General features: G+C 43.5%; 1 protein-coding gene across 1 annotated transcript in view; it reads left to right on the top strand.

The window, feature by feature from the left end:
• The first annotated feature begins 9,956 nt into the window (after positions 1–9,956).
• Positions 9,957–26,065, top strand: part of LOC137373218 (zinc finger protein GLIS1-like) — a 488,859-nt gene continuing 472,750 nt past the window's right edge. The window contains exon 1 of the mRNA XM_068038074.1: positions 9,957–10,092. Within this exon, the coding sequence (XP_067894175.1) occupies positions 9,957–10,092 (136 nt within the window). The remainder of the gene's footprint in view (positions 10,093–26,065) is intronic.

The raw sequence follows: 26,065 nt of genomic DNA, 5'->3' as shown, positions 1-26,065 counted from the left end.
GCCTTGAATCGCAGAGAAAATTCCAGATGAACCTCATTAAAACACAAAGAGGTGGTAATGTCATGTGACTGCTTGTGCAGCTCTGGGAGATTATGAGTTGTGACTCAAAAAGGAGACAGTAACTGAAAGCCATCAAGGGAACAGCTCTCTCTCTCTCCCTCCCCCTTTCTCCAGTAAAGAGCTAGAGAAGCCTCTGCAGCAGCTGGTAAAGCCAAACCTACAGACCAGCACAACCAACAACTAGGATACAAGGGTCAAAACCCCCTCTTCTGCCTTCCGGAGACTGAGAAGCAAACCTGCAACCATGCATGTGGCCCAGTGAAGACTTCAGGACTATAATTTCAACTAAGGACTCTGGGACTTCAGTACTTAAATTCTATTTATTTCAGATTCTACTCCAACCACCCAACTTTGTTTTTCCTCTGTAACCTATTTGCGTGTGTGTGTCTCTTGTGTGAATGTGGGCGTGGATGTGTAGCGTATTTTAGTAATATTAACCGGTTTAGAGCATTAAGGATAATAAACTTACATCTTTCGTGTTTAAACTCAAGAAAACCTGTCTAATTGGTTCATTTGCAATTATTTTAGAGGAACAGGAGCAAGTGCTCACTGAGGCGGTAAGTTCACTGTGTTTAAAAAGGATAAACCCTGTTGCGGTCAAACCAGAGAAGGGGCGAAAGGGGAGCCTGAGACCCCCTCTTCACCTGGTTGTAACACAGTAAATGCAGGATGCACTAGCGACTGCTACATTGGCAGTGACGTCATGATGCATAACAGCAGCCACTGCACCTGTAATGTTGTATTGATGCAACATTATGATTTCAGCATGTGCACTGGTTGAATTGTCATGGGCATATGTGTATGCTCTTAATAACGATCGCCACCATGCAATCCATTTAGAGGAAGATGGGCAGCACTATTTGCTGCTAAACATGGAGAGCACTGTAGTTAGGACACTCTCCCAAGACCTAGATGACAGGATTGAAATAAACAATATTTAAGTGCAGTAAACATTCTGAAGGGAGCTAGATTGATTATTGAGGGATAGTTTGAAGCTGAAAATTTATTTTTTAAGAATAATTAAATTGGATTCTGACAAAGGCATAGAATGACAGAAAGTTGGATGGGGTGAATGGTCTTTCCATATTCCTGTGTTCTTAAATAGAAATTGCATATATAAGATATTTAACTATGATTCTGGAACAACACTTCAGCCATCAGCAAGGTGGTTGGGGCGGGGTGAGGGGAGTTCCATGTTCTGTATGTAACTATATCATCAAGCTGTTCTTTAGAAATAGAATTTTGATTTTGTTACACACAGTGCATAGAGGAAGGCTGCTGCCCAGGAACTGACAGTTTAAACTTGATCAAACAATCACACTGGGGATTCAACTTAATCTTTCTGCAGGTTATTTTTAGTGTACTGGTTAATACTTTGGAATGAACTTCCTATCTGCCCTATTTTCAATTAGTCATTAATCCACTTAAAATAAATGGGTTAACAATCACATCAACATTGTGCAGGCAGCAATGTGACTTACTGTAAGTGCACTAAAAGTAGCAGGAAATTAAATCTCTTGAACCTCCACTAGAGGGCTGGTTTGATCAGTCTGGGAAGAGCTCGCGAACTTCCCAGGAGAGGACAGCCCATCCTGAAATAATGAAGACAAGTGCACATCCTGCAAAGTAAACTAGGAGCATTAAGCAGAACTCCAGTGATGTCTGAGAGCTGCAGACGTACGCATCAAAATATTAAAAAAATTGGTGTACCAGCAGTACAGCACAGAATTTATAACCCAGACGGGTAATATGTTTGACCGCCCCTACCACCCGCCCCCCTTTAGCCTTAGCCTTGACGGATGGATGAACTTGCTTGCCCTCATTGACATTTGAGCAGTTGGTTGGGTAGTTTGGTGGAGTGTCTCTGTCTTGGGAGGGAAGAAAGGAGTCCAAAAAATCTGGCAGGCCCAATCTATTTGTGAGGACATAGCATTGCTTGATTGTGGAGAGAGTTTAGAGATGGACAGGGAGAGCTTGTGGTCTGCAGGATCCCTTGATTTTGATTGTAGGAGTAACCATAAAAATAGAAGGCAGAAATGGAAAATGCAAACAAAAAAAACTCCTTGCAAATATTTTACTGTGAAAGAAAATTAAGACATTTTATCCCAGATTAGTTTGCTTCTATCAGGAGGCGTAGCACTGACTATAGATGCATGATCCTCCAGTGTGTTTCCATTTTAAATTAAGGGGGAAATTCTTTGAGTTTTAGTTCCAATTTCAACATTTCCAATTTCCATTTTTATCTCTATATGTTGACAGAACTCCTAAGTGCATTTCCATGTTCTTTTTCTCAATCCTGTCCCCTCCCTTAAAAGGTAGGCCCATGGTCCTATGGTTCCTTGGATTCTAGTTGTACTCTCACCGAAGTGACCATTCTTTATGTGTGACCTTTTAACAGCATATGTTGGTCAGTTGTGCAACCAGTTAAGTATTGACCTCAAACAAAAACAAGAAATGCTGGATTCACTCAGCAGGTCTGGCAGCATCTGTGGAAAGAGAAGCAGAGTTAACGTTTCGGGTCAGTGACCCTTCTTCGGAACTGACAAATATTAGACAAGTATTGACCTCATATACTTACTCCAGATGGCCACACATGCTCACTTTCCATCAGGAATTGCTGGATAGTGATCAGGATTGGGAACCCTAGCTTACTCCCCCTTTCCCCAGTCCCAGGTTGCTAAGGCCAATTGTAGCACCCTTGCTGTCATCCAGGCTGAAATTGGATAACACAAAACAGGATTCAAATCCTTGAGCTCCCTAGTCTGTATGGCTCAATGCCACACTAGTTGTTGCCCATCCCCACTCTCCTGACTTTGCTTAGTCCCATTGGCCTCCTCTTTTGAAACATTTCTGTGAGTTATAAACAAAAAGCAAAATACTGCAAATGCTGAAAATCAAAAAATCAAAAATCAAGTAACTGATGGAAATGCTCAGCGGGCCAGGTAGCATATGCTGAGGAACCAAAAGACAGTTAATTTTCAGGTATATATCCTTGTCCTATGAATTTCTTAGAAAAGATTTTATACAGAATTGTTCGGTGACAAGAATTCAACAGAACTGTTACACAGAACTGTTTGAGGAAATGTTTTACACAGAATTATTGTGAGGAAAGGTTTTACATAGAACTGTTGTGACGAGAGGTTTCACACAGAACTGTGCAAGGAAAAGTTTTATACAGAACTGTCGTGAGTAGAATTTTTATATCTGAAACGTCAACTGTCTCGTGCTTTTTTCAGTGAGTTGTCTCTGCATCTGCATTCATCCTACTTTGTTGATTAATTAATGCTTTTAAAGAGTCGGCTGAAATGTTGGATTAAAAATTTGTCAATAATTATTATAGAATTTAAGAGATAATGCCAAATAGCAAATGTAAGTACATGCGATTATTTCTAGTTGCCCTGTCTGACCAGTATTATAATAACTACAATCGTTGTGTGCAAATTCCATTGTGCTTACTAACTCTGGGAATGGCCGGACAGATAATGCTGGGTGGAATATATTCCATTAGCAAAGTTACATTTATTCTAGCTCTTGCAAAGTTTAGAAAATTAAGTTCAGAGACCAAATTGCGTTGAATGTTTCATAATGAAATTCAGAGCAGCGATGGGATAAATTTAAAGACAATTATACATAACTTCCACACAGAACACCCTGCGACCGCTCACACCCTTGCATCCCCTGCAGTATCTGCTCGTGTTCTCGGTATTACACAGAATCGAACCCCGTCCTTTGATTATTGCAGTAAAGATGATCGTGTCGCCTGTTTGCTGCTCGCCTTTTCCCAGCACTGGGAGACTAGCCTTCCCGAAGCTGATCCGCGAGGATGCACAATCCCTACCTCGTGCTCTCCTCTGATTGGTGGAACGCACGCGGCTCTGGCTCCTGTGTGGCTGATCCTTCTGTCAATCAGTCTCGCGGTTCCCACCCCGTTCCCCGCTCTTCACTGCTTGGGGCCAGCGAACAGGAGTAACTCGCAACACTTTGGGATCCTGCAATGCATTCAAGCTCTTGTTTCATGCGATGTTCTCATTCAGGTACGTTTTCTTATACATTTATATAAACTGATTTTTTAAGTGTCAAAAAATAATTCCCAAATCAATACAGAGCCGCATTCTATCATTCTATACAGAATATGTTTTTGAAAACCCGGTGCTGTTTTGCATCAACATTTGTTAATTCACTCATAAGTTGCAGCTTGTTATGTTTTATGACCAGTTATGTTTTAGCAATGCTAGGAATTTCCATAAAGAAGTTGATTGAAAGGTCTTATCTGCGTGTGCAGATTTTTAAAATGTGGGACATGTATCTTATAAATTTGATCTATTTAAGTCCAAACATTTATCTTTAACTTGTGTGCCTGAAACTCATTGGGCAAAAAAATCCTTACCTGCGTAGATTTGTCAATAGCTTTGTTTGGAGGTTTTTGAACTTGGTGATGGGCTTCCATGCATGTCAGATATAGGGATGACCAAAAGAAACCTCTGCACAAATGTTTTGACAATCTTAGCCTTTACTTTATAAAGTGAGATTATAATATGTTAACCCCAACTTATTCCTTTATAGAAGGGCTGTTTCATGATATTGATGTGGGCTATGCTTATATTGTAAACAAGGTTGGCACCAAGGTATGGCCAGATATGTGCCAAAATCGGATAAGTAAATACACATAATTATTGCAAGCTCAGGAGGTATGAACGTCCCAAGCTGTTTGAGATTGTGGCCTTGGGTAAAAACGTTTGTACCTCGTCGAGGTGTCAGAGGGGTGTGTATGTCATTGAGCAATATCCCAGAGTTAACAGCTGCTGGACAGAAGGAGAAAATAGAATCGAAAAGAAATCCTATTGAGAATAACACATGCTAATGCACCTTGCTTTGATGAAGTCATTTAATATTGTGTGTTAAACCCCCATTAGTCATCACTTGAAAGTAATACGCACACTGTATGTGCAGGCTCTGAAATGGATGAATAAAATAATTAGGGCCGATATGTAACCACAGGGTATGAGACATTGCCCTGTAAAAAAATGTTTGTGAAAGCTGGATATTTAATGCTTCTTAACTAAAAAATATTGTTCAAAGCTGCATGTAGCTCTTTGAAGACATCACAATATGTTTTAACAACACATATTGGGTCAGATTGATGGCAGTTATCTTAAAGCACACTTCCTATCACTATCCATTATGAAAATGCTTAAATTTTCTGACCAAAGTTCAGTTTTGGAAGTATGCCATTTATCGCCCGACATCATGGACTCATGCTCTTTGCGCCTTGAATTCAGGTTTCATGATTGGCACAAAGTTGCGAGCAAAGAAATAAAAGACTTGACTTCACAAGAGAACAAACAGTGGGTTCTAAAAATTGCTGTGCGCTGCAAAAAATATTTTCAAAGCCAATGAGGTTTTTTCAGCTTCTACCTCTAAATAAGAAAAACATCATCAAGAGTTCCAACTTTGTAGATTTTCTGTGAAAATTTGCAGTGTTTAAAGATTTGACCAAATGTTACAGAAGTGACACATAGATTAGAAAATGCCAGGAAACCGTTTGGTTACATTTGTTTTCTTCTATGTAAAAGGTGGATGGTGTCAGCTAGGTGTGAGAACAATTCAGCCTGTTTTTGTTCTGTAACTGACTAATAGTTTGAAATCTGTTGCCTATTACATGTGAGCTTATGGGTGACAACCAAGTTAAGCTATTTTCCCCCTGGGTTTTTCCCCATCCTCCACCAAAGGCTCTGACTCCTGCCGCAGTGTTGGTTCAGAGCTGCAGCCAGCCTTCTGGTGCCCCACTCAAATGAATGTTCTTCACAACCCTTGACAGAATATCAGCAAACTATTCGATCATGGGCAGGATTGTGCTGAGTTTGATCCTTTCCTTATCCAGAGTCCACACACATGCCTTTTCAAGCAGAAGCCGATGATCAGAAGAGGGAATTCTGGCTGATTGTTACCCCCACTGCCCAACTCCCCACCCCCCATCTTTCTCCAGGAACAATGAGTGTCCAGTTGTAGGACGTTGACTGAGAACTAGTGATCATTTTTATTCATTCATGGGATGTGAGCATCACTGTTAAGGCATTTATCGCTGATCCCTAATTGCTGTTGAGAAGGCAGTGGTGAGCCTTCTTGAACCACTTCAGCCCAGGTGGTGTTTAAGGAGTTCCAGAATTTTGACCCAGGGACAATGAAGCACCAGTGTTATATTTCCAAGTCAGGATCGTGTGTGACTTAGAGGGGACCTTGCAGATGGTGGTGTTCCCATGCGCCTGCTGCCCTTATACTTCTTGGTATAAGGTTGCAGGTTTGGAAGCTCCTGTCAAAGAAGCCTTGGTGAGTTGCTGCAATACATCTTGTGCGTCGGAGGTGGAGGGAATGAATGCTTAAGGTGGTGGATGGGGTGCCAGTCAAGCGAGCTGCTTCATCCTGAATGGTGTTCAGCTATTTGGAGCTGTACTCATTCAGGCAAATATAGAGTATTCCAGCACACTCCTGACTTGTGACTTGTAGTTGGTGGAGAGGCTTTGTGGAGCCAGGCGGTGAGTTACTCGCTGCAGAATTCCCAGCCTCTGACCTGCTCTTGTAGCCACAGTATGTTAAGTTTCTAGTCAGTGGTAATCCCTAGGATGTTGATGGTGGGTATTCAGCAATAGTAATGCTGTTGAATGTGAAGGAGAGGTGGTAAGACTCTTTCTCGTTGGAGATGATCATTGTGTGGCACTTCTGTGGTGAGTTCTTGCCATATATTAGCCCAAACCAGGGTATTCAGGTCTTGCTGTACATGGGCATGGACTGCTTCATAATCTGAGGAGTCGTGAATAATGCTGAACTTTGTGAACATCCCCACCTTATGATGGAGAGGAAGTCATTGATAGAGCAACTGAAGATGGCTGAGCCTAGGACAAAGCCCTGAGGAACTACTGCAGTGATATCCTGAGGCTGAGATGATTGGCCTCCAAAAACCACAACCAGCATGCTTTGTGCTAGGTATGTCTCCAGCCATTCAAGTGTTTTCCCTCTGATTCCCATTGACTTCAGTTTTACTGGGGCTGCTTGATGCCACATTCTGTCAAAGGCTGCCTTGATGCTAAAGGCAGTCATTCACTGCACCTCCGCTCTTTTGTCCATGTTTGGACAAAGCTGTAATGAGGTCTGGAGCCAAGAGGTCCTGGTGGAATGCAAACTGAGCATCGGTGAACAGGTTATTGGTGAGTAAGTGTTGTTGATAGCACTGTTGACGACAGATTCCATCACTTTGCTGATGACTGAGAGTAGACTGATAATTGGCTGGATTGGATTTGTCCTGCCTTTTTGTGGACAGGCCATATGTAGGCCATTTTCCACTTTGTTGGGTTGATGCCACTGTTGTAGCTGTGCTGAAATAGCTTGGCTAGAGGCGTGGCTAATTCTGGAGCATAAGTTTTCAGCACTACAGCTGGGATGTTGTCGGGGCCCATAGTCTTTGCTGTATCCAGTGCACTCATCTGTTTCTTGTTATCATATGGAGTGAATCGAAATCCGGTTTTCCTTGATTATAAGTATCAAGAAAACCATGGTCATGGGACAAGGTGTTGCATCTCCACCCCTGATCACACTAAGTAACACCCCACTGGAAGTGGTAAGCAGATTCTGCTACCTTGGGTCCACGGTGACAGACAATCTGTCCCTTGAGGCAGAGCTCATTACACGCATAGGGAAAGCGGCTGCCACCTTTGGTCAACTTACGAAACGCACATGAGATAACACCAAGCTTACCCATAGGACCAAGCTGATGGTTTATAAGGCCTGTCTTCTCAGAACCTTGCTGTATGGCTGTGAAACTCATTAATCTCCATCTTTACTGTCTGTGGCGCATAATGGGTATATCCTGGCAGGACAAAATCACAAATGTGGCAGTCCTCTCAAAGACAGAGCTCCCAAGTGTGTTGGTATTAATCAAACAGAGGAGGCTTCAGTGGATTGAACAAGTCCGCAGGATGTAAGACAGTCGCATACCCAAGGACTTTCCATGCGCTGAGGTAGCCGGGGACAGATGACCATTGGGGCACTCAAAGCTCCGCTTCAAAGATGCTTGCAAGCGTGACATGAAGACCCTAAATGTTGACTATCTCATCTGGGAGTCACTAGCTAATGAAAGAGGGAAATGGCGACACATCCTGTGGACTGATGTGCACTACCATGATGACCAGTTGCTTCAACAGCTTGGCAACAGGTGCCCACGTCAAAAATAATGACTCACAGCATCACCTGGTAGCTTCATGTGCAGCACTTGTGGTAGAACCTGCCTCTCAAGGATTGGCCTTCACAGCCATCAGCAAAGGTGCACTAAGAGAAGGCATCCCACCTAAATGGATTGTTTGCTGCATGTTCATCATCTTTCATAGAGGGAAGTATACCAACCCTAAACCCAAGAATTGAATTAGCTGAAGACTGACATCTGCGACAGTGGGAACCTCAGGAGGAGGCTGAGGTGGATCATCCACTTGGCACTTCTGGTTGAAGATTGTTGCAAATGCTTCAGTCTTGTCTGGACTGGGTCTGCATTGGCTTAGTGCTATACCAGTTTGGGCATTATCTTACTGAGGGGTGGGGAGGGGGGGGGGCGGGGGGGGGGGGTGGTGGGGTGGAGAATTGATCTAATAAACCACTTTTAAGCATTCCTTTCCAAATATCAAATGAATTTGCAGTTCAGCAAACTACCTGCAAATGAATACTGTTTAGTTTAGTGGGGGCTAATTATAAATTCCTTTTGTTTATGCGAGGAGTGCTTTGTAAATATTTTCTGTTGTTTGAGCTTATACGAGAAGCTAAGACTTTTAAGTATCGGGATCTAAACGTTAACATCTGAAATTATTCAAAATATATGATTAAGAAATAAAGAAATCAACAGACAGCCATTTTTTTGATATGGGATCAATAGCGCTGCAGAGTTTTGCAATTTTAATACTATTATTATTTTGCAGCTACACTTTTTACATTGCAATGATCCAGTATACAAGCTAACATTTGAAGGGCTGCTCCTGTGGTTATGCTTTACATGAAACAGAATAAGTTTAAAGTAGTTTTCAAATGACCTTAACATGCTGCAGTTTTCTTATAAAATCACATCTTTATAAAGTAACCATTGAAAGAAATTTTGCCTCATGGCTCTGTGAGTAAATGTACTGTGTGCAGAACGGAGACCAGGAACACCCCAAGATCAGGAACACCCCAAATTCGATTTCTGGTCTTTTGCTGAGTTAATTGATTTCAGCTGGAGGGGGAGCTGGGACGCTATGAAAATAGCATCATTGCCCGTGAACTAATGTGAGGAAACATACTGCTGGGGTCTCTGCTCTTGATTGCTGTCCAGTTACCCTTGCTGGAAAATGTGAGTGTGTGGATGTTGGATTGTGGACAGGGTTGGGCTTGGCTCTGGTACCCGACATGGTTAAGTAGTTGAAAGACACTCAGCACCTAGACTCACGCATGGAGATTGGTCACTTGTGGGGAGGTACCTGTGGAATCGCACCCCAGCATAAATCAGCACTTTTGGAATGGAGGGACAAGCAATCGGGGGAAAAAAACTTAAAGGTTTAAGGTCTGTATGTTCAAACATGTTGAGTTTGCTAATGTTCCTTGTTTGAAAGAAATAATATTTAAACATTTTTCTCTTATACATTTTTGATAGGAGCTGTGCTGTGAAGGGTTAAAAGGAATAGAATATGCACAGCGGGAGTACTGCATCCCAAGCCTTTGGGATGATCAATGGACACCGAATGCCTGCATTGAGGGATTATTTGGGAATGACTTCTTCAGCAAACAATAAAGCTCTTAGCATAGTTTCAGAGAATTCTGCTCCCAATGGGAATAAAAAGCCATGTAGCAACAACCACGCTAGTGTTGTACTTCAGAGGACTCCGATGCGAGATGCGATTCATTTACTGTCTGTCAGTCCCAAAGGACAAGGTGTATTGGAGGAGTTCCAAATTCCAAATAAGACGCATAGCCCTAAACCTTCTAAGCAGTGTTTTCTCCTCAAGAATTACAACATTAAAGGTAAGGAACGGCACAAAGACATTTCAATAGCTATTTGGGAATACAAACTTTCTCCAATAACATCTATATGCAAAAGAGAAATGTGCAACTGCAGTAGCCATGGTCAATTTGTTGGAAATTGCTTAAAACCACAGAATACAAACTGAAATTATTGGAAGATAAACATGTTTATCAAGTTTATACTCTGTTGAGAGCCACATGTAGGTGAAGACCAGCTCCGGCAGGAACTGATTAGCTCAACTTCCATTTTAATCCCTGGACTGCAGTATGACAGCTTGCTTTCAGTAATGCAGTTTCATGTTTAAATTTGGAAGTAATGTATGTTCTGCTAAATGAGAGAGCAGAAAGTTCAGTAATTACTGGTGTAACTGTGCACCTTAAGAAGTGCAATGAAATGAATACTGATCCCACATGCGACACCCAGCACATCTTCTAATTAGAGAAAAATAGACAAGAGCAATTTTAGGGAAAATAAAATGCCATGCACCGGGATGCGTCATGTGGTTTGTAGGTGGCAGAGAGCTTTACAGCAAGAAATTGTAAGATTCTAGTATTTGTTTCTCAGAAACGATATTTGAAAACATTTAAGAAGATATCAGTAATCAGATTATATGATCTGGAACCATCATTTTTCACAACTCAAATTCTCTCTACTCTCTTCTCTCCACTGCTCTCATCTACTCTCATCCTCTCTTCTCCTCCTCTCATCTCCTGTCTTCCACTCTCCTCCTCACTCCTGCCCTGCCTCTCTACTCCCCTCTTTCTCTCCTCTCCTTTCCTCTTCTCTCCTCCTCGCTACTCCCTCCACTACCCTTCTCTCCTCCTCACTCACTCCTCTCCTCTCCACTTCACTTCTATCCTTTCCTCTCTTCCTCACTACCCCCTCTCCATGGTCCTCCTCCTCTCCCCATCTCTCCTCTCCTTCTCACTCCTCTCCTTGCCACTCCACCCCGCTGCTCTCCTCCTCACTACCTCCTCCTCTCCATGCCCCTCCTCCTCTTCTTCTCCACTCTGCTCCTCTCTCCTCCTCACTCCTCCTCTCCACTTCTCTTCTCTTGCCTCCTCTTCACTCCTCTCTTCTCTCCTCACCTCTCCTTGCCTCTCCACCCTTCTTCATAAGACAGTCACTCTTTCTGGGATACAGTTCCATAGGCAACAACCCTTTGGTATTTAGTCCTAAGTGACATTTTTTATGTGTGAATGCAAACAGTGGTTGCCAGCAGGCCATCTGACTGTTGTGGGAGTCATTACGACCAAGCCTGCTCCTGTCCTCCCCTGGCATGATCGTGCACATACACATTCGCTTTACAACAGGTGTACTAGATAGTAATCTGGAGACAGAACTTTCCCTGGTAGTGTCTGCAAAGACCAATAAAATCGCCAGAACTGGAAGGATTGCATCCCAGGTTGTTAAAGGAAGCCAGGGAGGAAATAACAGATGTACTGAGGATCATCTTCAAATCCTCACTGGATACGGGTGAGGTGCCAGAGGATTGGAGGTCTGTGAACTTTGTACCATTATTTAAAAAGGGTGCGAGGGTAGGCCAAATAATTATAGGTGGTCACTCTGACTTCGGTGGTGGGTAAATTATTAGAATCAATTCTGAGAGACAGGATAAACTGCCACTTATAAATACACGAATTAATTAGGGATAGTTAGCATGGATTTGCCAAGGGAAGGTCGTGTCTTACTAACTTGATTGAGTTTTTTGAGGAAGTAACAAGGAGGATTGATGAGGGTATGTGGTCTACGTGGATTTTAGTAAGGCATTTAACAAGGTCCCATATGGCAGACTGGTCAGGAAAATGAAAGCCCGTGGGATACAGGGGAATGTAACAGGTTGGATCCAAAATTAGCTCAGTGACAGGATACAAAGGGTAGGAGTTGACGAATGTTTTTGTGTTTGGAAAGCGGTTTCCAGTGGCGTTCCACAGGGTTCAGTGTTGGGTCCCTTACTGTTTGTGGTATGTATTAATGATTTGGACTTAAATGTGGGGCGCATGATTGGGAAATTTGCAGATAACACAAAAATTGGCCCTGTAGTTGATAGTGAAGAGGATAGCTGTAGACTCCAGAATGATGTCAATGGTTTGGTTGAGTGGGCAGAAAAGTGGCAAATGGAATTCAATCCGGAGAAGTGTGAGGTGATGCTTTTGGGGAGAGCAAACTAAGCAAGGGCATATACAATAAATGGGAGGATATTGAGAAGGATAGAAGAAGTGAGAGACCTTGGAGTGCATGTCCACAGGTCCCTGAAGGTGGCGGGATAGGTAGATAGAATGGTGAAGAAGGCATATGAAATGCTTTCCTTTATTGGCTGAGGTATGGAATACAAAAGCAGGGATGTAATGCTGAATTGTATAAAATGCTGGTTAGGCCACAGCTGGAGTATTGCGTACAGTTCTGATCACCACATTATAGGAAGGACATAATTGCTCTGGAGAAAGTACAGAGGAGATTTACAAGAGTGTTGCCATGGGTTGAAAGTTGCAGCTATGAGGAAAGATTGGATCGGCCAGGGTTGTTTTCCTCAGAACAGAGGAGGCTGAGGGGTGACTTAATTGAGGTGTACAAAATTATGAGGGGCCTAGACAAAGTAAACAGGAAGGACGTGTTTCCCCTAGTGGAGAGGTCAATTACGAGGGGGCACTGATTTAGGGTGATTGGTAGAAGGATTAGAAGGGACATGAGGAAAATCTTTTTCATCCAGAGCGTGGTGGGTGTCTGGAATTCACTGCCAGGAACAGTGGTGGAGGCAGAAACCCTCAACTCTTTTAAAAGGTACCTGGACACGCACCTGAAGTGCTGTAACCTGCAAGGCTACGGACCAGGTGCTGGAACGTGGGATTAGATTGGGCGGCTAGTTTCTTCGGCCGGTGCAGACACAATGGGCTGAATGACCTCCTTCTGTGGCGTAATCCTTCTATGGTTCTATGGTTCTAATTATAGAGAATAGCTAACACAGCACTGAACAGGGATATTTGGCTCACAACCATATTGAGTGATGTATTCACTCACTGAGCCACTGAGTATTTAATCTGAAAAGCATTTATCATATTAAACTATTGATTGAGTGCTACGTCAGACTGAGGATTGCACTAACATGAATCATCATAAAACAGGCCAGTGCAATGGCTTTTAAAAGCCTTAGCTGTACAATAATGAGTGTGCTTCCAATCTCTCTCCTTATTCTGTAATATTGTTTCCTGGTGTTTTGTTGGTGATTTACATTGATAGTATGGTAACTAGCTACAGTTATTTGCACACAGAAACACACACACAAACACACATTCTGTATTGTCTAAATATCAAAAGTGAAATGAATTTGGGTAATCGTGAATCGCTTTCTGGAGGATATAATTCCCATCATACTGAACTGTGCTCACAATTTGAACTCACTGGATTTAATCTCACTCCCAGAAACCCTGTGAATACAGAGTTTAGGATATAGAAATGAATCATCGATGCAGTGAGAAGAAGACTGTAAGAGGAGCTACATGTCTTTGATTATGAGGAAGGGGAAATAATTCATAGCTGTAGGAGGCAATTACAAATGTGTTGGCTGGTGCAGTGGGTTACCACACTGTCTTTTTAATCTCTGGGCCTTTGTTTGAATACGCGCCAGAATGATGAAATAAAAGTCTCCATTCTCAGTTTGTCACAAAGGTTTAAGTGAAATGAGTTTGTAGCAATCTCAACTCAGTTCATTGTGGGCATGGAACCAAAACACAAAACTACCTATATGTAAGCACACATTGTGTTCTATTTAGAATGAAGGGTATGTAGGTAGTTTGATCTTAGAGTAGGTTAAAGGGTCGGCACAACATCGTGGGCCGAAGGGCCTGTACTGTGCTGTACTGTTCTATGTTCTATTGTGGCATTAGTCTCAGTCACAGAGGCCAGGACAGGTGGGGTGGGAAAATGGCAATGTCTCACTGGTGTAGCAGGGAGTGTTCTTCTGAGGTTTTTGGGAAGGCAGCTTGTTTGACAGAAAAAAGGAAGTGTAACCCTATCTACCTTACATAGATGTATTGATATCAAGAAACAATAGCCCAGATTTTGCTGGAGTGGGGCCCTGTTAGACTTTTCCCCTCAAATCTCAGCTAGAAATATTTTGGCCCTCCAAGTTGCTGGAAAAGCAAGTTGAGAATGATGAGGCCAACAGGGCATCTGAGACCAACAGTCTAAATCCCTAAACAATGAAATTTAAGAATTGAGAAAGAAACAGAGGAATGATAGAGGAGGCAATTGGGTGAATTAGAGTCAAACCAGATACAGAAACAGAAATAAAGAAAAGGAAAGATTGTAGTAGGAGAGATTGGATTAAGAGAGAGGGAGAAAAAGAGACAGAAAGGAAAAGTAAGGAAAAATTTAAAATGTAAAATTTCAAATTTTAACATTCTCTAACAACAATTTACTGTAGGAATGAGCTGCATCAGCTCTTTGCTAGAGTAGTCTAAAACTGATCCCACTGCTCTGCTCCCTCGAGAGTCCTGTACTCGGCTTCAAATGCTTACCTACTTTTAAAAGATGCAAAGGTCTGCCTTAATGATATACTGTGGAAAAAGTATTCCATGCTCCAAGAACTCTCTACAAAAACAACTAACTCCTCTCCTCATTCTCTTAGTGACCCCTCATCACTGACTCCTGAACCAGAGGAAACAGTCTTTCACAAAGAGTCATAGAGTCATTGATAGCACAGAAGGAGGCCACTCAGCCCATTGAGACCATGCTGGCTCTCTGCAGAGCAATCCAGTCAGTCCCACTCCTCCACTCAATTCCCATAGTCCTGCAAGTTTATTTCCTTCAAGTGCCCATCCAATTTCCTTTTGAAATTATTGATTATTTCCGTTTCCACCACCCTTCCTTATTCATATTATCAATATTTTTCATAATTTATTAAATGTTCATTTACCCTTCTTACTGTAGTGGCAATAGTCCCAGTATTACCCCTGGTCCATTCCATATGTGTGAAGAAGAATTTCTTGACACCGTTCCTAAATGTGTCTTTTATTAATTCAGCCTAAGACTCCTCATCCTACTGTCATGTTTTAATCTAAGTAATGTCTGCAGCAACCTTTTCCAGTCCATTTACTTTCTTGTATACCTCTGTAACATCACCCTTTAGTAATCTCTTTTCAAGAATGGAATATCCAACTTTCTACAGGCAGCCTGTTGTCCAGCGTTATCTGCTGAAGGCCATGGTCTTGGCCGAACCTTTCAATGGGACCCTTGATTTTGATTTTCAGCGTGCTTTTTTCTCTTTAAGCTGCATTGCTGCCTCTTCTAGTGTAATGGCATTCCCACTGCAACATTGCTGGAACTTCCCCGGTTGCATTGCTGCAATCTTTCTGGAGGGTAGGAATTCTGCCAGGAGACCACTGTACATATGGAATGAACAATGACCCAGAAAAATAAGTTGGAGTTGGGGTTTATATAGAGGAAGAAACAGGAGCCCCGTCCTGCCGGAAATCTACCTGAATAGGGGAATTCCCCTTTTATGGGTCAATCTCCACCAAATGAAGTTAACTGTAAAACTCATTATTAACTCTTTTCGAGTTATATTAAAAAGCAAATGCAATACAGACGTTTTGCTGTTTTGAGACCTGACTGAATTGTGTTTCCATTATACTGGGACTAGATCAAAAATTGCAGAAGGGTAGGAGGCAGTGGCACTGGTTTGAGGAGTTATATTGGCATGGGGAGAAGTACTGAGTGAGGTGCCCCAGGGAATGGTGTTGGGTCCCTTATTGTTTCTAATTCCCATTAACCACTTGGGTTCAGAAGCCCAGTACAAATTGGACAAATTTGCGGATTATACCAAACTAGATGGGGCAGTTAATTCTGAGAAAGCTGCAAAATCAGTTAGAGAAAATATGTGAGAGTGGAACCATGGTGATGAAATTTAATAAGAATAAGCATGAAATACTATTCATAGGAAGAAAAACTGAGCAACAGAAGGACTCCATCAATGGTGTTAAAATATCTAAGGATGAAGCTGAAAGTAATCTTGTGTTCTTGTGTTGAGTGGCTGCAGTGCATCTTGTAGATGGTACACACTGCAGCCATGTTGCACCAGTGGTGGAGGAACTGCATGTTTAAGGTGGTGGATGGGGTACCAATCATGAAGATTCTTTGTGATGGATGGTGTTGAGCTTCTTGAGTGTTCTTAAAGCTGCAATATCCAGGTAAGTGGAGAGTATTCTATCATACTCCTGACATGTGCCTTGTAGGTGGTGGAAAGGCTTTGGAGATTCAGGAGGTGAGTCACTTGCTGAAGGATACCCAGTTTTTCACCTGCTCTTGAAGCCACTGTATTTATGTGACTAGCCTAGTTAGGTTTCTGATCAATGATGATTCCCCAGGATGTTGATGGTAGGGATTTGCAATGATATGCCATTGAATGTGAAGGGGAGATGGTTTGACTCTTCCTTGTTGGAGATGGTTATTGCCTGGCACTTGTGTGGTGCAAATATTAGTTGCCATTTATTAGCCCAAGCCTGGAGTTACCCAGGTCTTGCTGTATGTGGGCATAGACTGCTTCATTATCTGAGGGTTATGAATGGTACCGAACACGGTACAATCATCAACAAACATCCCTACTCCTGGTGTTATAATAAAGGAAAGGTCATTGATAAAGCAGCTGCAGAGGTTGAGCCCAGGACACTGCTCTGAGGAACCCCTGCTGCGATGCCTTGGGGTTGAGATGATTGGCTTCTAACAACCACATTCATTGTCATTTGTGCTGGGTAAGACTCCAGCCAGTGGAATGTTTTCCTCGTGATTCCTACTGACATCAGTATATTGCTCTGGTCAGATCACAACTTAAATTCTGTGTCCTGCTCTAGCCACCAAAACACAAAAAAGACATTCAAGCCTGGAGATGGTTCAAAAGAGAGACATGAGATTGACCCATAGGGTCACAGCTGAGTTAGGGGCACCTGTCATGGAGTGCTTGATGCTGAAACTCTGCACTTGAATGGTAAAATGTTCCATTCCCTATCACTAACACCGCTAATATCGATGAGCACAAATATAAAGAAACTGAGCAAAAAAAAGACTTTGCAAAATACTATACCCATTCTAATATCCTGCCTTCTGATCCCCTGTCTCCTGTGATATGTTATTAGGCAGTAAATATAATAATTGATCTTTTTAATTCAGAGCAGTGAGTTGTAGAAAAGTGCCAGTCATTGAAAAAACTAGGACAATAAGCTGCTGCACACGTATTTCTCTTTCTCCATAGAGTAACATTAGAGCACAGGCCCATGTTTTGTGATTTTTTTGAAATGATGAATCATTGCACAGTTTCTTGCTTTAACACGCACTTCCATATTTCCTCATACCCAAGGAACCCCCAACCGCAATCAAACTTCCCTTACTCTACTGAAGAAAGAAAGGACTTGCATTTAAATAGCACCTTTCACAACCTCAGAATGTCTCGAAGAGATTTACAATGTAGGAAATGCATCATCGAGTTTGCACACAGCAAGATCCCACAGATCACAATGAGATGTATGACCAGATAATCTGTTTTAGTGGTGTTGGTTGAGGGATAAATATTGGGCAAGGTAGCAGAACAGTCCCACTCGTTTTCACCCATATTCACCTGAGACTTAAGACCTCAATTTAATGTCTCCTCCGAAAGCCAAGCATCTCGAACAGTGCAGCACTCCATCAGTGCTACATTGAAATATCAGCCTAGATTATGGACTCATGCCGAGAGTAGGGCTCAAATTCACAACTTTCTAATTCAGATGCTTACAGAGGTAAGAGTGGAACCAGTGAGCCAAAGGTGACACCAAATATTTGGGTAAAACCCAAGTTTCGTATTGGTTAATTACTCCTTGATTTACCTTCTTTTTTCTCCTATTCTTTTCAGGCATGGTAATTATTTGGATTTGTAGCACATTGGTTTCACAGTTGAAAAACAGATGCTTGTTCAGTGAAGTTACGACATTACTTTTTCATTGGTTGTAGTCTTTTTTATTTAGAAGCCCAGGTTAAGAGCCAAGCTCCATAATGTAGAACAACACCAACGTTGAAAAGAGTAAAAGAGAAAACAGGGTAAAGAAGGAGGTAATAAGTAATAACATGCTTGGGTATTAAATGCCTGAATGAAACCGGACGGACCAACTGGCATTGACCCAGGCACCAGAAACGACAATGGCAAACCCAGCCCTGTTGACCCTGCAAAGTCCTCCTTACTAACATCTGGCGGCTTGTGCCAAAGTTGGGAGAGCTGTCCCACAGACTAGTCAAGCAACAGCCTGACATAGTCATACACACCGAATCATACATGACAGACAATGTCCCAGACACTGCCATCACCATCCCCGGATATGTCCTGTCCCACCGGCAGGTCAGACCCACCAGAGGTGGCGGCACAGTGGTATACAGTTGGGAGGGAGTTGCCCTGGGGAGTCCTCAACATTGACTCCGGACCTCATGAAGTCTCATGGCATCAGGCCAAATATGGACAAGGAAACCTCCTGCTGATTACCACCTACCGCCCTCCCTCAGCTGATGAGTCAGTACTCCTCCATGTTGAACATCACGGAGGAAGCACTGAGGGTGGCAAGGGAACAGAATATACCCTGGGTGGGGGACTTCAATGTCCATCACCAAGAGTGGCTCGATAGCACCACTACTGACCGAGCTGGCTGAGTCCTAGAGGACATAGCTGCTAGACTGGGTATGCGGCAGGTGGTGAGGGAACCAACAAGAGGGAAAAACATACTTGACCTCGTCCTCACCAATTTGTCTGCCGCAGATGCATCTGTCCATGACCGTATTGGTAGGAGTGACCACTGCTCAGTCCTTGTGGTGACGAAGACCTGCCTTCACATTGAGGATACCTTCCATCGTGTTGTGTGGCACTACCACCGTGCTAAATGGGATAGTTTTCAAACAGATCTAGTAATGCAAAACAGGGCATCCATGAGGCGCTGTGGGCCATCAGCAGCAGCAGAATTGTACTCAACCACAATCTGTAACCTCATGGTCTGGCATATCCCCCACTATACAATTACCATCAAGCCAGGAGACCAACCCTGGTTCAATGAAGAGTGCAGGAGGTCATGCCAGGAGCAGCACCAGGCATACATCAAAATGAGGTGTCCACCTGGAGAAGCTACAACACAGGACTATCTTGTGTGCCAAACTGCATAAGCAGCATGCGATCGACAGAGCAACGTGATCCTATAACCAACAAATGAGACCTAAGCTCTGCAGTCCTGCCACACCCAGCCGTGAATGGTGGTGGACAATAAAACAAACAACTGGAGGAGGTGGCTCCACAAATATTCCCATCCTCAATGATGGGGGAGCCCAGCACATCAGTGTGAAAGATAGGGCTGAAGCATTTGCAATAATCTTCAGCCAGAAGTGCCGAGTTTGATGATCCATCTCGGCCTCCTCCGGAAGTCCACAGCATTGCAGATGCCAGGCTTCAGCCAATTTGATTTGCTCCGCGTGATATCAAGAAACGACTGAAGGCACTGGATACTGTAAAGGCTATGGGCCCTGACAATATTCCGGCAATAGTACTGAAGACCTGTGCTCCAGTACTTGCTGCGCCCCTAGCCAAGCTGTTCCAGTATAGCTACAACACTGGCATCTACCCTGCAATATGGAAAATTGCCCAGGTATGTCGTGTGCACAAAAAGCAGGACAAGTTCAACCCGACCAATTACCGCCCCATCAGCCTACTCTCAATCATCAGTAAAGTGATGGAAGGTGTCATCATCAGTGCTATCAAGCGGCACTTGCTTAGCAATGACTTGCTTAGTGATGCTCAGTTTGGGTTCCGCCAGGGCCACTCAGCTCCTGACCTCATTACAGCCTTGGTTCAAACATAAACAAAAGAGCTGAACTCAAGAGGTGAGGTGTGAGTGACTGCCCTTGACATCAAGGCAGCATTTGGCATTAAGGAGCCCTAGCAAAACTGAAGTCAATGGGAATGAGGGGGAAAACTCTTCGCTGGTTGGAGTCATACCTAGCGCAAAGGAAGATGGTTGTGGTTGTTGGAGGTCAGTCATCTGAGCTCCAGGACATCGCTGCAGGAGTTTCTCAGGGTAGTGTCCTAGGCCCAACCATCTTCAGCTGCTTCATTAATGTCCTTCCTTCAATCATAAGGTCAGAAGTGAGGATGTTCGCTGATAATTGCACAATGTTCAGCACCAATTGTGACTCCTCAGTTACAAAAGCAGTCCATGTAGAAATGCAGCGACCTGGACAATATGCAGGCTTGGGCTGAGAAGTGGCAAGTAAGAAAGAATCTAACCACCTCTCCTTGACCTTCAATGGCATTACCATCGCTGAATCCCCCGCGATCAACATCCTCGGGGCTACTATTGACCAGAAACTGAACTGGAGTAGCCATATAAATACTGTGGCTACAACAGCAGGCCAGAGGCTAGGAATCCTGTGACGAGTAACTGACCTCCAGGCTCCCCAAAGCCTGTCCACAATCTACAAGGCACAAGTCAACAGTGTGATGGAATACTCTCCACTTGCCTGGATGGGTGCTGCTCCAACAACACTCAAGAAGATCGACACCATCCAGGACAAAGCAACCCGCTTGATTGGCACCCTATCTACAAATATTCACTCCCTCCACCACCGACGTACAGTGGCAGCAATGTGTACCATCTACTAGATGCAGCAACGCATCAAGGCTCCTTAGACAGCACCTTCCAAACCCGCGACCTTTACCAACTAGAAGGACAAGGGCAACAAATACATGGGAACATCACCACCTGCAAGTTCCCCTCCAAGCCACACACCATCCTGACTTGGAACTATATCTCCGTTCCTTCACTGTCACTGGGTGAGAATCCTGGAACTCCCTTCCTAACAGCACTGTGGGTGTATCTACCTCCCATGGACTGCAGCGGTTCAAGAAGGCAGCTCACCACCACCTTCTCAAGGGCAATTAGGGATGGCCAATAAATGCTGGCTTGGCCAGCAACGCCCACATCCCATGAATGAATTAAAGAAAAATGAGATTGCAGGGGCATGGAAATATTGAGGGATGTTCCTTGGAAAAATGCAGCTGAGCAGAAGACTGAGCAATGAGACTTGATCTCAACATAGTGAGGATGTAAGGAGAAGGAACAGATTACAAGATGGCATAGCAGGAATAAGAGAGGAAAGATTGGAGGAGTACTGACCAGAATTGTATTGTTAAAATAGAGAACATCAAGAAAGACTGAAGTGGGGAAAAGAATTGAATGCTAGAGGTGAGTGAAAGATTGTGTCCCAGAAGATGAGCTGTTTCTTATACCATGTCCAAGAGCGTGGGAAAAGCACAAGAAGATTCAATCCAGAAATGGGAGCAATATTCCGTCTTGGATGGACTTGGGCTTTGCAGAGTACTGAGAGGAAAGTTCCTTGATTTCTGCATTCCCATCCCTGATCCTTTGAGACACAATGTCTCCGAGCACAGTTCCCCACTGGGAGCATGGCATTGCAGAATTAAAACATTGTTACGGGGCAAAGCAATGTTTGACATGAAAGAGGAAACTAAGCTCTTTGAAGGCAATGGAGAAGATGAGTTTACTTTGTCATAAGGGAAGATAGTGAGGCTGTCTAAAAACATTGATAGATGAAGAAGGAATAAGTGTGGAATCATCAAAAGAAATTTCTGGTAGTTGTTCTGTAGGCTTGCTGGAGGAATGAAGTTGCTGACAAATTGAGAGAATAAAGATTTTCTTTACCCCATTAAAGGGCTTGAGATGAAATTGCAGTGGTTCAGATATTGAGCGAAGGAATGGATAGTTTGTATGATATAAAGCAGAACAGGCTGAAAGAGATGGCAGACCATTTGGAACTCCAGTGTTAATGGGAAAAATGAGTTTATTGAAATACAGCTGCAATAATGCAGTTTATTGCAGCACAGACGCATGGATGTAGTTTATTATGTGATAAATACATGGATGTAATTTGTTACAGTACAGCTGTATATTTGATACAGTTTATTACATTATAGGTGCCTGGATATAGTTTTTTGTAGTACAGATGTGTGGGAAGCGAGAGTACAGTTAATTACTTTACAGATGCCTGCGCAGTTGTTCAGTGTATGCTGAGTTGAAGATCTAAGTACCAACACATTATGTTTTACACAATGAAAAGAAAAAGCACAGTGCATCAGTTTTCTTCATTGGTGTTTCATTATCCAAACAAAGGAATTATTTGGACATCCCTGGTCTCAATTACTTCAGAAAATTGACATTTCTACTGTGACCACAACCCAGCTAAACACAGACAATGAAACCAAACAAGAGCTGATTCATCCGAAATTATTGCAGAAAGGAACAGAGGAAACTATTGTGTAATAAACTTGTAAGGCACAGTAAATAAGTTAGCTTTACGCTAATTAAATTACAGTATAAAAAGAATTTTTGGTTTTAGAGTATTAAATTTTGATGATTGAATTGTGCATGTGGGAGGTAGAAAAACATTAAGAAAGAATTTTGTTCTAAGGTTTGTGTTTCGGTGGTGTATGGAGCTGATTATGTGGCATTAATTTGATGTTTCATCACGTGGTGTTCAATAACTGGTTTCCCCTTTGGAAAGTTTAAGGTTTTCACGAAAACTTTTAAAGCCAGGATAGGAACTGTGTGATATTTTCTACAACTTACTGCTACTGTGCCAAATAATTTACCATTTTGGTGGCATAATACATTAAAAAAAAATTGGTGCTCTACGCCAAGGTGAGTAAGGGTTTACAGGCAAGATTACCCAGTTTCCAGCTGCAGCAAAGAGGGTAAGGGGATTGAGACCAGTTATTTCAGATCTCCAACCCCCTATGCAGCCCCAGGACTTCCTTTGGTAGCCTGATTGATCGTATGTGGACCCGCACCTGCCATAGGCATCGGCTAGGCATTATTATTGAAAGGAGTCAGGAAGGTACATAGGCAGGCCTCTTCCCCACTTTCTTCAGGGTTGCCCCAAAAGGCTGACAGTGGGTCCTGCGCCAGGACCCTCCTTGGAGTGGAGGGTCTGAGGAGGGTTAAGAATCATCCTGCAGATGGAGACTGGCTGCAGATAGGTGTTTGTTTTTCCTCTCCAATGGAATCTTCGGGCTCAAGGATCTTCTGGCAACAGCCAGGATAGACTGGGAGCAGAGGTGATAGCACTTCAGTGGCCTCACGTGCTGTGCTTATGGTTCCATTTTGATCGATCCCATGGTTCCCCGTGCAAGATCCTTTCTTTTCATCCATTCTCAGAATGTGGGCTTCTCTGGCTTTGAGAAGGTGATGGTGAGCCACCTTCTTGACCTGCTGCAGTCCATGGGGTGTAGGTACACTCAAATTGCTGTTAGGTAGGGCGTTGCAGAATTTTGACCCAGCAACGATCAAGGAACAATGATATATGTCTAAGCCACATGGTGTGTAACTTGGACAGGAACTTGGAGGTGATTATGTTCCCATGGGCTTGCTGCTCTTGTCCTTCTAGGAAGTAGAGGTGTTGGGTTTGGTTGGTGATTTAAAAAAAGCCTTGGCGAATTCCTGCAGTGCTTCTTGTAGATAGTATAGCTGGGCAGTCAGGGTAAGCTGGTGGTGGAGGGAGTGAATGTTTAGGCTAGAATGTTTAGGGTGAAGTATTGGCAAAGCTGACTGCTTAAAGTCCTGGGTGTTGTCAAGCTTCTTGAGCGCTGTTGCAGTTGGACCCATGTAGGCAAGTAGAGAGCATTTCATCACACTACTGTCTTGTGTTTTGTAGCTGGGCAGTCAGAAGATGAGCCACTCATTACATAATAGCCAGCCTGTGCCAGGAGTTGGACCTTTATGTGGAGGGCTCCCAAGCCATGCGAATGGTCTGGGCCATGATATTTGCAGCTCCCTTTTTGGGTACAGCTTACCTCAGGTACACTGCAGCAGTCTGGCACACAGCAGTGGGGGGAGAGGAAAAACTGCCACTCTTAACAGCAATCTCAATGTCAAGCATTCTTAAGGCAGTTAAAGCACACTTTAGACACAGTGCACTCTCCATCAAACACTTCCAGTCAGGTGCAGCATGGGTTAGATGCAAGGTACAGATCTATTTACTGTGTCTCACTAAGCACACCCAGATTAGTTATAATTTTTTTCTTGTGGGACATGTAGAGGCCTCGTGGCCATGTATAAAGTTTAAATCCAAATTCTCATTAATTTGCATATATTTCAGAATGCTGATACCAATAGATCTTTTCTTTCTGATGTAGGATTTATCCAATAATGAGGCAACTGCACTTAAAATTATTGTTGCCAAAGCTGCAGGTCCAGAATTTCAAAATAAATAAGAATAATTGCAAATAGGGCTCCATTACCCTAGCTTTGTGGGCTGGATTTCAAGCGAGCTGAAGATTGGACACCCTGGTGGCCATTCTCCTCTGTGGGACAGAATGGGACTGCTTGGCCCCTCCAGATCCATTTTTCTTGGTTGGGGCTCATTATATATATATCATTGCAGCATGAGGAGGTGGCGAGGGAACTTGAAAGGGCAGAAGTGCTCTGAAGATCAGAAAAAAGTCTCCTATTGACTATTATGGGGTAGGCGGTGATGTAGTGGTATTATCACTGGACTAGTAACCCAGAGACCCAGGGTATTTCATTGGGGACATGGGTTTGAATCCCACCACAGCAGAAGGTGGAATTTGAATTTAATTAATAAATCTGGAATTAAAAGCTAGTCTAATTATGGCCATGAAACCATTGTCGATTGTTGTAAAAACCCATCTGGTTCACTAATGTCCTTTAGGGAAGGAAATCTGCTGTCCTTACCAGGTCTGGCCGACATGTGACTCCAGACCCACAGCAATGTGGTTAACTCTTACATGCCCTCTGAAATGGCCTAGCAAGCCACTCAGTTGTACCTAACCGCTACGAAGTCAATAAAAAGGAATGAAACTGGACGGACCACCTGGCATTGACCTAGGCACTGGAAACGACAATGGCAAACCCAGCCCTGTCGACCCTGCAAAGTCCTCCTTACTAACATCTGGGGGCTTGTGCCAAAGTTGGGAGAGCTGTCCCACAGACTAGTCAAGCAACAGCCTGACATAGTCATACTCACGGAATCATACCTCACAGACAATGTCCCAGACACTGCCATCACCATCTCCGGGTATGTCTTTTCCCACCGGCAGGACAGACCCACCAGAGGTGGTGGCACAATGGTATACAGTAGGGAGGCCGTTGCCCTGGGAGTCCTCAACATCGACTCCGGACCCCTTGAAGTCTCATGGCATCAGGTCAAACATGGACAAGGTAACCTCCTACTGATTACACCTACCGCCCTCCCTCAGCTGATGACTCAGTACTCCTCCATGTTGAACACCACTTGGAGGAAGCACTGAGGGTGGCAAGGGCACAAAATGTACTCTGGCTGGGGGACTTCAATGTCCATCACCAAGAGTGGCTCGGTCGCACCACTACTGACCGAGCTGGCCGAGTCCTAAAGGACATAGCTGCTAGACTGGGTATGCGGCAGGTGGTGGGGGAACCAACACGAGGGAAAAACATACTTGACCTCATCCTCACCAATCTGCCTGCCGCAGATGCTTCTGTCCATGACTGCATTGGTAGGAGTGACCACCGCACAGTCCTTGTGGAGATGATGTCCCGCCTTAACATTGAGGATACCGTCCATCATGTTGTGTGGCACTATCAACGTGCTAAATGGGATAGATTTTGAACAGATCTAGCAATGCAAAACTGGGCATCCATGAGGCGCTGTGGGCCATCAGCAGCAGCAGAATTGTACTTAACCACAATCTGTAACCTCATGGCCCGGCATTTGCAAAATTCTTCAGCCAGAAGTGCCGAGTTGATGATCCATCTCGGCCTCCTCCTGAAGTCCCCAGCATCACAGATGCCGGACTTCAGCCAATTTGATTCACTCCGCGTGATATCAAGAAACGACTGAAGGCACTGGATACTGCAAAAGCTATGGGCCCTGACAATATTCCGGCAATAGTACTGAAGA

Source organism: Heterodontus francisci, chromosome 8, assembly GCF_036365525.1.
Source record: "Heterodontus francisci isolate sHetFra1 chromosome 8, sHetFra1.hap1, whole genome shotgun sequence".
NCBI classification, from domain to species: Eukaryota; Metazoa; Chordata; class Chondrichthyes; order Heterodontiformes; family Heterodontidae; genus Heterodontus; species Heterodontus francisci.
The sequence above is the reverse complement of the archived record's forward strand: the minus strand, read 5'-3'. Positions and strand labels throughout refer to the sequence as shown.